Source organism: Juglans microcarpa x Juglans regia, chromosome 1D (genome assembly GCF_004785595.1).
Source record: "Juglans microcarpa x Juglans regia isolate MS1-56 chromosome 1D, Jm3101_v1.0, whole genome shotgun sequence".
NCBI classification, from domain to species: domain Eukaryota; kingdom Viridiplantae; phylum Streptophyta; class Magnoliopsida; order Fagales; family Juglandaceae; genus Juglans; species Juglans microcarpa x Juglans regia.
The window spans coordinates 2,600,433-2,617,054 of NC_054594.1; the positions used below are offsets into that span (position 1 = coordinate 2,600,433).

At 37.3% G+C, this 16,622-nt stretch overlaps 2 protein-coding genes across 2 annotated transcripts; both read right to left on the reverse strand.

The window, feature by feature from the left end:
* Window positions 1–5,265: 5,265 nt before the first annotated feature.
* On the reverse strand, window positions 5,266–9,124 carry LOC121251564 (probable disease resistance protein At5g66900). Its single transcript, XM_041150849.1, has 5 exons — window positions 8,188–9,124; window positions 7,567–7,964; window positions 6,875–7,242; window positions 6,516–6,727; window positions 5,266–6,412 (listed from the first exon to the last, which is right to left on the reverse strand). The coding sequence occupies exons 1-5, from the start codon at window positions 8,813–8,815 to the stop codon at window positions 5,562–5,564; spliced, it is 2,457 nt and encodes an 818-aa protein (XP_041006783.1). The 5' UTR covers window positions 8,816–9,124; the 3' UTR covers window positions 5,266–5,561.
* Window positions 9,125–10,845: 1,721 nt separating this feature from the next.
* On the reverse strand, window positions 10,846–15,893 carry LOC121251575 (probable disease resistance protein At5g66900). The gene is made up of 6 exons (XM_041150859.1): window positions 15,435–15,893; window positions 14,716–15,398; window positions 13,217–13,608; window positions 12,554–12,915; window positions 11,887–12,098; window positions 10,846–11,790 (listed from the first exon to the last, which is right to left on the reverse strand). The coding sequence occupies exons 2-6, from the start codon at window positions 15,341–15,343 to the stop codon at window positions 10,952–10,954; spliced, it is 2,433 nt and encodes an 810-aa protein (XP_041006793.1). The 5' UTR covers window positions 15,344–15,398; window positions 15,435–15,893; the 3' UTR covers window positions 10,846–10,951.
* Between the last annotated feature and the right edge of the window lie 729 nt (window positions 15,894–16,622).

A 16,622-nucleotide genomic window follows, 5' to 3' on the forward strand; every position in this document is an offset into this window, starting at 1 on the left:
TTCGAACAACATTAACAACTTTTAGGGAGAAATGATTTGGTCCTAAATATTTTCATTCGAATGATAAATAATTGTTTGAACAGTATTTACAAGTCGGGCTATTTTTAGGACTAAATTTGAATTTCGTCTCTAAAACTTTCTAAAACCAAGAGGCAAACAGAGCTCTTCTTCTGAAATTAATTGGTCCTGAAGAATCATATTTTACATGGAGTCCTGCAGCTGCATCTTCATCTCCATGGGAGGCAGTTCCTCCCCCTTCGACTTGATCATCATCACTACCAGTACTCGTGCTGGTAACCACTCTCTCACGAATTTCTTCCACCAACTTCAAAACCTTTGCCAAATCGCTCGTAATGCAAGCCACGATGTCCCTCTGAAAGAACGCTAGAAGTTCCTTGTCCAGCTTCCGGAGTTTGTTTATGTGAAACCTTTGACTTGAAAGTTTTGAAAATAACTAAAGCTCGGCATTTATGTGAAATCTCAACCCTCTGTCCTGGTGAGCACAAGAATGCCTATCCAAAAAGGGAAAGAAAGAGAGAGTACCCTGTTAGAAGAAGTTGTAATGCAATGCCATGAATTTCCAAGTTGCCCACTTGGATGAAGGCAAGGCAACGTGCAATCCTTTAGTTAGGTTGTTTCTTTAGTCGAGAAGAAGATGTTATATTGGGTTTGTGCTCCTTTTGGAGTCCCACACCGATAGGATTTGTAAAGGGAGCCAAGGCCCAAGGCCTATAAATAGGGTGCTTGGCCTATTAGTTAATTACACCAAGTCATAAACTTAACTAGTAACTTGTGACTCTAAAAAAATTCCTCTATTAGCCTTTTTTGTAAAAACGAAAGAGGTGAGAGTTAAAGTTTTGCTAGTGGAGAAGCTTTGTGGGTGTCATTTGGGGTGAAGAGAAAAATTGTGTGATTATAATAATTTTTCACATAGTGTATTTTCTTCTCTGGGTCTGGTGGTTTTTCTCCTTTTTTGAGAGTTTCCACGTAAATTCTTGTGTTATTATTTCTCTATTTTTCTTCATATTTCTCCAAAAAGTGGATCCTGGAAGTGAATTTGAGAGATCCAAATTCCTAACACGTTAGTGGCAATAAATAGATCATATTGTCGTCTTCGATAATTGTAGGGACTATAAGAGTATTGAGAAAACTTGGCTTGCACATGTATTGCAGAGCCGTGTATACTACTTATAGAAGAAATTGTTACATTTACATAGGAGTAAAACAGAGGAGATAAGAACAAAGATAAATACAATTATTCAAAACTTTTATCATGATCACTCTTCCTACTATTTAGGCTTTTATCTTCATCTTCACAGTATGATTTACATTTATCTTCTGCAGACTTTGTTGTTATCTCAACACACCCCCGCAGTCACAAGGGGAGTTCATGGATATTGAGACTATCCCTTAGAAATGAAAATCTTGCTATAGGCAGTGCTTTGGTGAAGGTATCATCCAATTGGTTCATGTTGGGTTTGGGGGGAACAAGTGACCAACTGCCATTGTGTAGTAAAGCAGCAAACTCTTCATTCATGGCCTGACGCCATTCTGGAAACTGGACTATAGATGAATATGAGGTAGGTTCCTCAAGATAGGACATAGTGGGGGCAATGAGAGCTCGGGGGGGGGGGGGGGGGGGGGGGGTAGTGAATAAGACCATTGAAGAGTTGCTTCGGCCGAGTAATATTATTGTGAGTCCGGGTTTGCATAGGATGACTGGGCATGGGAGAGGTCATAGATTGGTGCATATGTGATGGGATTATATTGGTGGAGTGTTCGACGAGAGATATGGCAGATGGAGGGGACAAAGATGGAAGTCTTGTAGGTGAAATAGATGGGAGGTAAGGAGGGCTGGTGGGACCTGATTGATTATGATTACATGAAGTGGGAATTGGAGAAAGATTAGATGGTAGGATGACTCGGGTAGAGGTAAAGGTGCATGGAGTAGTTGTTATATAGGATAGGAAAGGAAACTGATTTTCAGCGAAGACCACATGTCAAGCAATATTTGTGTGCCTAGAGGAGAGATCAAGACACTTGTATCCTTTATAATGAAGACTATAGCCAAGGAATACACAGGGAGTAGATTGAAAATCAAGTTTGCGAGAATTATATGGGCAGAGGTGAGGCCAACATGCACAACCAAATATCTTTAAGAACTTGTAGTCAAGTTGCTGATGGAAGAGTACTTCAAGCGGACTTTGTGGTTGGTGATAGGAGAGGGAAGCCGGTTTATCAAGTAAGAGGTTGTGAGGAAGGCGTCGCCCCAATAGGGATGGGGAACTGAGGCATGAGCAAGGAGGGTGAGACCTGTTTTAACTATATGGTGGTGTTTACGTTCAACTGAGCCATTTTGGTGATGAGTATGGGGGCAAGTAAGACGATGAGAGATATCGAGTTGTTGAAATAAGTTATGAAGTTTGCGGAATTCACTGCCCCAATCAGATTGAACGCATTTAATTTTACGATTGAAATAACGTTCAACTGAGCACTGAATTTTACAAAGATGTTAAATGCATCAAATGTTGAAGACATAGGAAAGAGCCAGATAAATTTTGAGAAATCATCAATAAAGCAAACATAATATTTGTTTCCATTGACAGACACTTGAGATGCAGGACCCCATACATCAGTGAAAATTAGGTTCAGTAGTCCTGCAGAGACTGATGGAGAGGGCATAAAAGAAAGACGATGACTCTTGCCTAATTGGCAAACATTACAAATAGACACTGACTTAATAGAACTAGTGGTGAGATTAAATTTGGAGACGACTTGTCTAGCAATCCGAAGAGCAGGACGACCCAATCGGGAATGCCAATGACTAGGGGGGCACGTGTTCACCAAGACAGGCTAAAGGATGCCAAAGACAGGAGGAAAGGTTGGTGAGGGGATATAGACCATGGTTTCTCTTGCCTTTGAGAAAGGTGGCTCCCGTATGATAGATCCTTGACACAAAAAAAAATTAGGATGAAATTCAAAAAAGGCGTTATTGTCTTTGGTAAATTGATAGACAGATAAAATATTTTTACAAAGAGCAGGGACATGAAGAATATTATGAAGAAAGAAAGCTTTAGAGGAAGATAATAAAGTAGAGGAACCAATATGATGAATTTGCAAACCTTGACCGTTACTGACTTGAACTTGATCTGGACCAATATATTGCTCGAAATTTAGGTGCAAATTTCCAAAATTAGATGTGATATGATTTGTAGCACTAGTGTCCAGGTACCACTCATTATTTTGTGAAGGTGCCGTTGTGGATATGTAAGCATGCGAGGGTGATGAAGTGGGAGTTTCAAAATTTTGGTCGAAGCGAGACTAGCATGATGGTGCCATATGACCAACTTTATGGCAGATTTGGCAGTAAGGTCTGGTGGAGGGACCATTTGTGGATTGAGATGCAGAGAATTAAGGTTGGCCAAAAAGACCACGCCCCCGTCCTCGAGAACGCCCACCACAATATGAAAAACCATTTGAGTTTCGGGAACCACGGCCTGGAGTTGAGGAAGAGCAATTGGTGAAGTTGGCAGAAGGGATGCCAATATTGGACGAGAGAGATAGTTGTTCGAACCGTAGTTCATGTTGGAGAAGAAAATCAAATAGGATATCCACAGGCATGGGTTCTAATCTGGTGGTGATGTAGGTGACTAATGACTCATATTTAGATGGGAGGCCAGCAAGTATCTAGGATGAGATTTCTGAGTCACTTAACAGCTGACCAATGGCAGCAAGAACATCGGCTAAATTTTTAGCTTTTTGGAAATAATCTTGGATGGAAAGACCATCTTTTTTCAGTGTGGCTAGTTGAAAACGAATATGCATAACACAGGCATTGGACGTGGTGGAAAACATCCATTCTTGGGTGAGCCAGAGGTCCCGAGAACTGGTTATACCAACAACTTGATTTAAAATTGAATCCGATAAAGTAGAAAGAAGAGTGCTTAAAATAATTTGGTCTTGGGCAAACTAGGAATCATACGATGGGTTTGCTTGAGATATGGAGGAGGAAGAGGAAGAGATGTGTGTGGGAGGTGGAGAGAGTTGGCCATCGACATGCGGTACAAATTTTGTCCGCAAAGATACAATGTGAGTTGAGTTTTCTAGGGTGGATAGTTGTCTTTTGTGAGTTTGACTTGGATATGGTGAGGAGTGGTGATAGTCGTTTCGGTTTTTGGAGGACTTGAGGGGGACGTAGATGACATTTCTGAGGAAGATGACATAAGGAGGACGTTGGTCTTTTGGCTCTTGATACCATATAAGAGTATTGAGAAAACTTGGCTTGCACATGTATTGCAAAGCCGCATATATTACTCATAGAAGAAATTGTTACATATAAATAGGTGTAAAACAGAGGAGATAAGTACAAAGATAAGTACAATTATTCAAAACTTTTATCATGATCACTCTTCCTATTATATAGGCTTTTATCTTCGTCTTGACAGTATGATTTACGTTTATCTTCTGTAGACTTTGTTGTTATCTCAACAAGGCCCAAGAAGAAAACTGAGATATTTTATTGGGACAGGGTAATATGTATGTACAACCATTTTTATAATTTTTATATAATTATGTTTTAAAATTAGGATATTTATGTAAGGTGATATTATTTTTATAAGTTATTTTATAAAGATGTCTCTCATTTAAAATATAGATGTATAAAAGGTTGTAAAAATAATTATATGTCTATCATTATTGGGACGAATAAATTACAAATGATCTGATCACGAGGGAGTGGCCGTGGATATTTGACAAATTATTTATTTTTCTGTTTTATTCGAAGGATGTGTAAAAAATAAAAGGAGGAGGTTACGTTTATTGATTTTGTAAGCTAACAATTCATAAACAAAAGTAACACAAATGATGTGCCATGCCTCTTTTCTTTGTTTATGTTTGATAATGGCTTCCAACACAGTGGCTTCTTTCTTCACATCCTTCATGCTCGGACCAAACATCCTCCACCATGGATCTTATTTTTTCCAAACCCGACAAGTTCGAATCCGATCCGTTTCAACCGTTTTTTACCAATTATCAAATGAAAAAAAAAAAAAAAAAAAGATTCACTGATGTTATTGCCAACTCTTGACTTCTTTTTCACGATCTCTCTATATATTTGTAGGGCCTCTTTCGGATTTGCGCAACACAAAACATAAAAATATATATATATATATATATATATATATATATATATATATATATTGAGAAGGTGCTCATACAAGGGCAATAATGATACACTCAAAACATTTTTACAACTATTTTACAATCAATTAATGAAAGCATGCCACTCCATTAAAACAAAACAAATTTGAATTTTACAAAATTACCCAATAGAGTTGTAAGATAGTTGTACAAAAATTGTAAATTAATCATGTCCAACCTATAAATAGTGCCTCTATCCCTTTTCTGCTGCCAACTTACCCTTTGAGTGCAAATCTTGAGATTCCTCAAATTTACCAGTTTCATGCTCTTGATGTAATAAAAAGGGAAAAGGAACAAAGACAAAAGAACATTATACCTGATCATGCCACCAACATTTATCCAAGAAGAAGCAATTCTCACTCTCAGAAACGATTAACAAGCCAGTTCAAGTTGATATCTTTCTCAGCTATCCTTATCTCTATACGGTTGCTGTCCATGCAGAACTCCTGGATAGGCTCCCATAACTTGGCTCTCTCTTTGTCACATACTACACGCTTCAACTTCTCAAGATCCATAGTTGATAGCGGCAATGGATTACGCAATCTCAAGCACCCTGTCATGTGGATCTCATTCAAATTCCGCAACTCGCCAATATGTTTTGGCAACTTGCTAATGCTTAGGCAGTCGGATATGTCAAGAATGCGTAAGTTCTGGAGGCTTGTAACTGACTCCGGCAACTCTGACAAATTAGTACAAGACCTAAGACTCAGGACTTCTAAACTCGTCAGCTCCCTAATCTCTATGGGCAGTGCAAACAGCTTATGGCAATTGGTTATGCCGAGTTTCTTAAGGCTGACAATATAACACAGCCACGTAGGAAATTCCAACAAATCATTGCAGTAGTCAATGATTATCTCCTTCAGATTTGACCATGCATTTGAGATCTCGATACTGCAGTTCCTAAAATTCTGACCAAGATTACACATAAACAAGGATATCTTCTCCAAATTCCTTAATGGCGGTGGGGTCTTGAAAATGGAAGGAATTGAAACCTTTTGCAACCTAATTCTCTTTAGATTCGGTAAAGACTCAAGTAGCTGAATGTTACCTAATTCGGCTGGAAAGAAACCATAGTTTGTGACAATCAAAGCCTTTAATTTATCCATTTTCTCCACAAACCCAGGCATGCGGTAGTCCTTTGTTTGAAAATTCAGAACTAGAACCTCAACTTCGGCTGGTAGAAGATTGCGCCAACTTGAGGAGAACATTTCATCTGCAAAATTATCCTATATGGTCGGACGGGGTACCAAATATTCTAAACATCACAAGTTGTGTATGAATGTGTGCTAGAGTGTTTTGAGAGAAGATGAACCAACCAGTTGAGATAGATAAGAGTTGGGCATTGATAGGTTGCAGCCTCTGTTCCATCCACCATTTGGGAATATTGTTTCCACTTATGTCTATGATCAGTCTTTTCCTTTGTTCTACTGGCTCCTGGCTACACTGATGGATAGCTAGCTCTCTAAGAAGATCATGTTGTAAGACGAAGTCTTCACTGCAGTAGCTGCCAACCACACTTGCATCCTGCCTGACAAATGAGTGAAAACAAATGCTTTGAAGCGATTCAAGTTCCTCAGTCAACAGAATATAAGTTCCACGACCATCCAATGAAAAGAAGATTAGTCAAATTATACAAACAAAAAAATAAAATAAAATAAAATAAAATCCAGCATACCTTGTGACCACTAGATTAGCTAGATTCCGGGTGTTGATTTCATGTAGGTTGGCAATTACATGGAGGCCATCTTCAACAAGTTCATATAGTTCTGACCACATATCAATGAGGGCACCAACAGGGATCTTTTGGTCCTCAGGAAATGAACCCAAGTCCATGAAACACTCCCTCAGGATCATCTCATTACCTTTGAATTCTAGACTGCTTTGAAGACACTCAAGCAGGTCACTGTCAATATCAGTATCAAGGATAGAATGACCATCAGACAATTTTTTCACTCTAAGGAGCCAGATCGCAGCAGACTGCCCACAGAGTGATTTTCCAACCACTTTAAGGGCCAGTGGAAACCCCCCACAGCCTTTCACTATCTGCAATTCAAGGATCAGTTATTTGCTGAAGGTTGAAGGGGTTAATATTGGTCAAAGTTCATTTTATCTAAACCATGTTAATCATCATGAAATACGAAAAGATGGTTATATGTCTAGTTTTTCTTTATATTCTTAACTTTTGGAAACAATTGGTGTATCAAAAATAAAACAAGCAAGCGCAAGAGTGCAAACATGATTTTGTAGGTACGTAGGGTGTTATATACTTTTAAATCACTTAATAAACCTATCATGGATTTCTTCACTCATAAGCATACCTCCCAAAAATTGCACAATTGTTAACACTATTGCAGATTGGCACGGTACCTTTTTAACCACTTCTCCATCTGGAATGTAAGAGGAGCTCCCATCTTGCAGGCCTGCTGAATGACGAAAGAGTTCCATTGCATCATCATCATTTAATGGATTTAACTTATATGTGAAGTTAAATCTTGGAAAGGCAGTTCTTGAAGTCACTAGAATCTTGTAATTAGGCAAACCAAACGCAAATTTCTCTAGAAGGGATTCCGATCCAGACCAGACATCATCCAGGATCAGCAATATAGGTTTGTTTAGCTTAGCTAGCAGCATTTGCTCCAGCTGGTCGATTGCATCCTCATCACTTTGAAACGCAGGATCATCCTTACCGAGTAGTTTTTGTATAATGACCTTCAGGTTTGGAGTTTTTGAGACGGGGACAAAGAAAATATTCTCCTTAAATATGCCTGTTCAAATTTCAAATAAAATGTAATCAGAAAAGTGCCACCGAAAAGAAATTTCGACAGAGATTTTTTTCTATCAATGCTTCAAATACTGTTGCAGAAATTTGAATCCTAAAAGCGAGAATTCATTTCCATTCATTTCATTCAAGTTTAAAAGCCGAACATACTATAAAAGATCCACAAGCTAGTCTTGAAAGCTACTAAAAAAGAAAAAGAGATGAATAACCTTTAATGTGGTCATCGTGACCAAGCATTTTCACCAAAGTGGTCTTTCCGCATCCTCCGGGAGCAGTCAAGACAAGCATTGACACCTCCACCTTCAGCAGCTGCATTTTCAACTCCTTCAAAGGCACATCCAACCCAATTACAAAATCCCGGAATCGAGGAACCGAACACGACGCAACACTATTCAGCCGGGTCAAACTCAGTCGCTCACGAATATCCTTTACACCCTTCACAGACTCCAACACATTCATCGCATTCCAAGCCGGTAGCTCAACTTTAAAGAACCCGCGGAGGTCCTTTTCCAACTCCAAAAGTTTGTTCGCATAATGGAACCGCACGAGGTATTTCCACCATGGGAGCTTCGAGTACTTCCTAACGCGCTTCTCGCCCTTCTCCATTCGTTCGATCAAGCGCTTTGTTGGCTCTTCCGGGAGATCCAGTTCCCTGTTTGACAACAACATCTTCTCAACCAGAGGGCGCATAAGATCTAGCGTGTCTTTGAGCCGTTGGAGAATGGATTCGTACATGCGGGTTTTGTTTATCACGTCCTTAATTGCTTCATACAACAACGAAAATACCCTTTCAAATGCTCCACCCAGAGCGGCGTTTGCAACAAGTACGGATGCCATAACTTTGCTGCGCAATAAAACCCAAAACTCCAAGTCGGGAAGAAATCAAAGAAACAAAAGGATTTTGTACACAAACACTCAGATACCCAAGAAAATAAAGACACAGGCACTGCTCTGCTCTGCTCTGCTGTGCTGAAGTATAAGCTCAAAAGCCGAGACCAACTCTTTTGATCAAACTTCTTAAATTTCCTCCCAGCTTCTTTGTTCTGATGAGGAAACAAAGCAGAAACTCAAAAGTAAAGCTATTTGAGATAAATTAAGAAGAACATGGGTCATTCCGCGGAAAAGAATCGGAAGGGAAGGGAAGGAAAGGCAAAAGAAATCGATTATTTTTTAACTATTATTACTATTTTGGAATTGAGAAAGCATGTAAATTTCATCCCATGAACCTCGAAGTTTCCAAGTAATTTGGGCGCATTGACTTTGGCCGTTCGGTAGACGACATGGTAGTGACAGCAACTAATCGTGGAAGCCAGTGGCTGGAACTTGGAACGTTATTGGCAATATTGCAAGCATTTACGTTTCTTTGAGATATAGAAAGAAAAATTAAGTGGGTGTGGAGATCAATATAATTTTATTTGAGAATAAACAGTAATATTATATATATTTATAATTTTATATATAAACTCATTTTATTATTTTTTTTTAATTTTATAACATTCATCATATCAATAACTGATACGTCAACCTATATCATTATACAAGTAAAAGTTATAAATATAAATAAGATTTTTCTTGAAAGTTATATAGCATCGACCCCTTTTTTATTCTTCCAAAAAATTACGTAATTTGTGGCATTTGTAAATGCAAAGAATTTTCTGTCCAACAATATTAGAAGAATTTAGATTACTCGTAAGGAAAGGAAACAAAATCAGAGTATGGGAAATCCATTCACTCCATGGGAGAGTTCTATGCAGCAAAAGTACGAACATATTGCTCAAATTCAGAATTTTAAATATGGATGAAATTATCAAATAGTAATGATATACACATGATAAATTATATAATATATTATTATATAAAATAAAAATATTTTTATAAAATTATATTATTTTTATAAGATATTTTATAAAAATATCTCGTATTTAATATATTATTATATAATATATTATATAAAATATTATGTGTAAATTATTTTCTTATAAAAATATCATCAAATGATTAGTGGAAAGCGATATTCTTTTGGGTAGGAGGATGGGATTAAGGTCAACTAACCTATCACGTCAGTCCTAGTGAGCAGCGACAATAAACCACTTTATCAGCAAAGCTATAATTAGTGTATTTCGTAATGTTTTGAATACCGTACCGAACACTGTACTGGTCAAGGCACTGAAACGAAATATTTCGATACCGATACCGTTTCGAGATAACGTTTCGGGATAACGTTTCGAGATAGTCGATCTATAAATAAATTATATATATAAATATATATAAAAATTATATTCTAAAATAATAGTCTATATATAAATAAATTAAATACATATACATATATATATATAAATTATAAATAGTCTAGTCTGAATTGAGAGTTAAAAAATAAGTTTGTAGTTTAAAAAAAAAAAAAAAAAAAAAACACAAGCCGAAATATAGGCAGGTACAGGCCGAAATTTAGGTCGGTATGACCAGTACCGGCCGGTACAGCCGATATTTTGGCTGATACGGAACAGGTATAGTACCTGTACCGGCCGGACGACCGAAACGAAAAATTTCGACCGTACCGACCAGTACGGTACGAAATTTAAAACTGTGATATTTCATCATGCTAGGCTGCCTCGCACAAATCTGAATTTTTTTATTTTTTTATTTTTTTATGTCCAGTAATGACTGCTGAGTGGGCCACCTAACAAAAATCTGAATTTTTATTTTTTCTTTCCTTTTACCTTTCATATTTTTTTAATATATTTAAAAAAAATACATCAATACATTTAAAATCACTCTTCCTAATAACATGATCTCCATTGACAGCATACCACAAAATCTCCCGCACCCTTTTCACTAAAAGCATTCCTCTATCATGCAATTCCTCAAATATACCTTCTTTTTTCTGGGTGTACAAACTCACTTCTGTTTCATGCTCTTTTCAGAAGGAAAAAAAAGACAAGGGAAAGACGGAAGGGAAAAGAACAGAACGTTACACTAACGACTGGGAAGCCAATTCAAGCTTATCTCTTTAGCAGCCACCACTACCTTTAGATTGGTGAGGAAGTCTTTTATAGGCTCCCATAACCTGGCCCTCTCTTCATCACATATAACAAGCTTCAACTGCTTAAGATCCATGATTGATTCTGGCAACTGTCCACGCAATCTCAAGCATCCTTTCATGTGGAGCTCTTCTAAATTACACAGTTCACCAATGTGTTTCGTCAACTTGCTAATGCTTAGGCAGTCGGATATGTCAAGAATGCGTAAGTTCTGGAGGCTTCTAATTGACTCTGGCAACTCTGACAAATCAGTGCAGGACCTAAGCCTTAGCATTTCTAAATTCGCCAACATTCCAATTGCTTCAGGTAGTGCGGACAGCTTATGACAATTGGTAATACTGAGTTTCTTCAGGTGGGCAATATCACACAGCCCATCAGGCAATTCCACTAGGTCTTTGCAATAGTCAATGTTTATGTCTGTAAGATTTGGCAATGCATTTGAAACCTGGACGGTAAAATTCCTAAAAGCCTGGCCGATACTACACATAAACAGGGATATCTTCTTCAAACTAGTCATTTGCATTGGGGTCTTGCACAGGAAAGGAATTGAAAGCCTCTCTAATCTGATTCTCTTCAGATAGGGTAGAGACCCAAGTAGCTGAAAATTACTTACTTCAGCAGGAAGGAAACCATAATTTGTGACTACTAACACCTTTAGTTTATCCATTTTCTCCACAAACTTGGGTAATGGGTAATTCTTTGTTTGGAAGTTCAGAACTAGAACCTCAACTTCGGGTGGTTGAATATTACACCAACTTGATGAGAACATTGCATCTGCAAATAATATCCTACATGTTATGACTGGATACCAAATATTATATAGGTCACAACTTGTGTGTGTGGTTTTTCAGAGCAAGAAAATGTACATACCAGTTGAGATAGACAATAAATTAGCAGCGAGAGATTGCTGCTTCTGGTCCGTCCACCACTTGGGAAGATTGTTTTCACCAATATTAATAATCAGTCTTTTCCTTTGTTCTATCGACCCCTGGCTGCTTTGATGGATAGCAAGCTCTCTAAGAAGATCATGCTGTGTGACATAGTCTTCACTGTAGTAGTTAGCAAAATCACTTGCATCTTTCCTGTTAAAAGAACAAAAATTAGACGCTATGAAGATATTCAAGATCTCCAGTCTTCACATATGCCTATCAACGAAATGAACACTAAATAACATAGAAAAGAGAAGTCGATGAGAAGAATAATTTTTTATGACAATAGAACTCCAGCATCTATGAGACGAACTGCATACCAGAATATTTTTGAACTGTTATAACTTCCCTTTCTTTCTAGTTCTTAATAGTAATTGGACTTCCTCATGGAGATCCCTGGGCTACTATGAAAGATATTTACTTCGGCCATCGACATGTCAAATAAGCTACAATATAACATCAACTGAAATTTAAAGTTTATCAAGCTGTAAGACATTCAATGTTTTGGCCATATACACACAGTCACAGCATATAAGAACTAGGCACTACTGGTGAATATAAATCAGCCTACAAGAAAATCAAATGATACAAAGAACAACCCAGCATACCTTGTGACAAATAGACTAGCCAGATTCCTAGCACTGATTTCATATAGGTTGGCAATGGCATGGATGCCATCTTCATCTAGTTCGTATAACTCTGTCCACATATCAATGAGAGTAGCAACATGGATCCTTTGGCCTTCAGGAAATGAACCTAGGTCCATGAAACACTCCTTGATGATGAGCTCATCATCTAAGAAATCTAGGCTCTTTTCGAGACAATTAAGCAGATCACTGTTAGAACCAAGAATAGAATGACCAGTAGACCATTTCATCGCTTTACTGCGCCAGACCTCAGCAGACTGTCCACAGAGTGACCTGCCAATCACTTTAATGGCCAGAGGGAGCCCCCCACAGAATTTCAATATCTGCAATCCAAGACCATCTCATTTTAGAGGTTGCATGGGTAATTTTGCCCACAGTTCTAGCTATCTATCCACAACAGTTGTTTGTAAATATGACGTGGTTTGTATGTCTAATTTTTCTTTTTTCAATCAAGTTTTGGGGACAGCTGGCCTATCAAAAGCAACTTGTAAATACATGCAAATATGATTTTGACATAGTATCATATATTCCCTCGTTTATAAAAATGTGTTACCTAAAAGAGTAAAATTAAAAATTAAATTAACTACATTTCCTACGTTTATATCCGAGAGATGTACAAAGTACCTTGTTAATATCTTTATCTGGGATTGAAGAGTTCCTATCTTGCAAGTTTGCTGAGTGATGAAAAAGAGTCCTTGCATCTTTATCATTTAATGGTTTCATGTTATACGTGAAGCTAAAACCAGGAAATGCAGTTCTTGAAGTCACAAGAATCTTGTAATTTGGCATACGAAACTCAAACTTCTCAAGATGGGACCCGGACCAGACGTCATCCAGTATTAACAGTTTAGGATCTTCAATTTGTTTCAGAAGTTGCTCAAGCTGGTTGATTGCATCTTCATCACTTTGAAACTCAAGCTTCTGCTCACCCCTATGAGAAAATAGCCTCTGTGTAATGACCTTCAGGTTTGGAGTTTTTGAAACGGGGACAAAGAAAATATTGTCCTTATATGTGCCTGTCCAAATACAATATAGTCAGAAAGCTCCCACTAAAAGCATATTTCAGCTCTTTCAACATTTGCAAACAAAAATATATATATATATATATATTTTTTTTATGACATGGAACCACTCCACAGCAGTCCTTAGGACTCACCTATAGAACGTATACCCCTGGGGAGACTAGACAGCAACCCACCACTATGGCATCCCACTTAAATCGAAGTTTGATCACAAGGAGAATCGAACTTGTAACATGGGGCTCATGCACACAAGTTCGCCCTTAAATCACAAGATCAACATTTGCAAACAAAAATATACAAAACCCAAAGTCCTGTTGAGCGGAATTCCCAAACCCAATCCCAGCATAGAGTAAGAAATGAACAAAAGCAATTTTCTGAGACAATAAACCAATTATGAAGATATGACAAGTGCCTTTTTTCCCCATTTCCTATTGCTAGTCTTCCAAGGCAGTAATTCCAAAGTACAATTTATTGAAAAAAAAAAACTACAAAGATTGCTGCAGAAGTAAAACAAAAGAATGAGCCTAGATTAGCAAGGCAGTAAGTGAAACAAATGTTTTACCTAATGATACAGATTTATTTCTGACAACAGTTCACATACACTTGGAGAAAATGGAGTCATCATGCGTGAGTGCAAACCCATTAATTTCCACCGAGTATGCACATGTGTGCAAAAAGGTTAGCCCCATGCTGGAAAGATGTACAAGGAAGAGTAGTTTTTTTTTTTTTTTTTTTTTTTTTAATTTTTTTTACAGGATGGTGGGTTCGAACCTAGTTCTCCCATTTGGAGACCAGACCTTATGTCTTCTGGTCCAAAGTACCTTGGAGAGTAATTGGTTTTAGCTAGTTGGACCTAAAACCATAGACCAAAATTTTGGGTTGAGTGGTTTCCCAATATGTAATATTATCATTCCATCAAAAATTTCCCAAGGTGATTACTTCCTTAAACATATCAAGTACAGTACTCGATGTAATTTTGTTTTGGTAAAACCCAACGGTACACTCTTAGTATAAAAGGATCCAAAAATTAGTTTAGAGACTATGCATATAATATTTGCCCTTTTGCAAAACTGGCACCAAAAAGATTTTGAGATGAAGTACCTTTAATTTCCTCATCCTGACAAAGCATTTTCACCAACGTGGTCTTCCCGCATCCTCCAGCAGCAGTCAATACAAGCACTGGCACCTCCTTCTTCAGCAGCTGCATCTTCAACTCCTTTATAGACACATCCAACCCAACAATATAATCTGGGGGCACAGGCACCGCGCAACTCAACCGAGAATTCTTAACGGACAAATTCATGTGCTTACGAATATCGTTCACCCCAACCAAAGTCTCTAACACATTCCTCGCATTCAATGCTTGCAAATCAAACCGAAAGAACCTGGAAATTTCCTCGTCTAACTCCATGAGTTTGCCTGCGTAATGGGGTTTCATGCAGTAATTCCACCACTGAATTTTCAAGCACTTGCTAACTAGCTTCTCACCCTTTTTCATTTGATCAATCAATTTCTTCGTTTCCTCTTCACGGTGTTCCAGATCTCTGTTTAACCGTTTTATATCTTCGAATATTGGCGTCAAAGAAAGTAGCGTGGATTGGAGGCATTTCAGAGTGGGTTCGAACAGACGGGCTTTCTTTGTCACATCCTTGACGGTTTCAAACAACAGTGAAAATACCTCTCCAAGTACTGCTCCCAAAGCAGCCTCTCCGATTAATGCTCCTGCCATAACTTTGCTCCGCCAACTAACCCAAAAGTGGAAACAATTTATGTTTCAGTTTCTTCTAATTTTCATTTCTCTTTACACTGAAAGCAAGCAAAGCAGAAACTCCAAACAAAATAAGCTCAGAGGACAAAGAATATTTCAATCTTCTTAATGTACAAGAATTGGATGGAAAGAAAAGATTTTGTGGTCGATTTCTTTGGAACCCAAGCAAACAAAAAGACAATCTCTCTCAAAATCTTCCACCGGGAACTTCCATGTCTCTCATTTTCGTTGTGGTGATAGGAGGAAACGGGGCAGAAAAATATAAAACAAAAGCAATCAGAGAAAGGAAATATATAGATGCCTCTTCGCAGAAAAAGAAAAAAGAACAATTCTCTGCGACTGAGCGTGCCTGTAAATCTCAGGCACTGAACCTCGACCCATTCCAAGTTTGATCGCATTGACTTCGTCCTCTTGTTATTCGACTTAGAAACGAAGCAACGCATTTGTCCTTTTAAGATGCATAGGAACCATCAACCCAGCTCACCCAACTCTACCGTCACATTCAAAGCCCGCCGACTGGGCGTGGTCCAGACAAATTCATCTTCTTATTTTTTTAAATTTTTTTATTCATATTTTTTTTTATCATTTTTAAATATTTTTAAAAAATAGAAAAAAAAATATTAATATATTAATAGTTACTTATTTAACTATTAAGTAAAAATATTAAAATATAAAAAATGTCAAAATGAGATGACAAAGTAGCATTTTACATCTAGTAATTTATGATAAGGAATTATATTATTCATCTTATAATTTTTTTAAAATTCTATTTTAAATAGAAGGTATTTATTTTTGTGAGTCCTTTTTAAAAAACATAAAAATAAATCTAACATTACTCTGATATTGAATTTAAAATGAAAATTTTAATATTTTTGATAAAGTAACGCCACCACAGTTGTTGACAATAAAATGGATTCAATATATTATTCAATTTATGGAAGTTATATTTGATCACAACTTAATTTAATAAAAATAAACTAATAAATTAGCGTAGTTGATATAGATTTTAAATATAAGTCAATTTATGAATTTAATTTTATAAAATCTCTTTGTTATTGACTTCTCAACTTATATTGTATCGAGCATCATGCTTTCGAAAATTAGACATCTTGGAACTACCATCATTCCTCTATGGCATAGAACTGAGCTTAGTAGCCGTTTATTGCATTCAATTCCTCTTTATTTGTGAGATCAAATGAACTGTATTGTTCAGAATTCAGAGTAAAAAAGGATGCATATT

What these genes read in the sequence shown, in the direction of transcription:
- LOC121251564 (XM_041150849.1), bottom strand. Translation starts at nt 8,815, where the DNA reads ATGGCATCCGTACTTGTTGCAAACGCCGCTCTGGGTGGAGCATTTGAA. An exon ending in TCACGATGACCACATTAAAG is followed by an intron (nt 7,965 to 8,187) that starts GTTATTCATCTC and finishes AAATTTGAACAG; the next exon opens with GCATATTTAAGGAGAATATT. An exon ending in GCTAATCTAGTGGTCACAAG is followed by an intron (nt 6,728 to 6,874) that starts GTATGCTGGATT and finishes CTCATTTGTCAG; the next exon opens with GCAGGATGCAAGTGTGGTTG.
- LOC121251575 (XM_041150859.1), bottom strand. Translation starts at nt 15,343, where the DNA reads ATGGCAGGAGCATTAATCGGAGAGGCTGCTTTGGGAGCAGTACTTGGA. An exon ending in CAGATAAAGATATTAACAAG is followed by an intron (nt 12,916 to 13,216) that starts GTACTTTGTACA and finishes CTTGGATTGCAG; the next exon opens with ATATTGAAATTCTGTGGGGG. An exon ending in GCTAGTCTATTTGTCACAAG is followed by an intron (nt 12,099 to 12,553) that starts GTATGCTGGGTT and finishes TTCTTTTAACAG; the next exon opens with GAAAGATGCAAGTGATTTTG.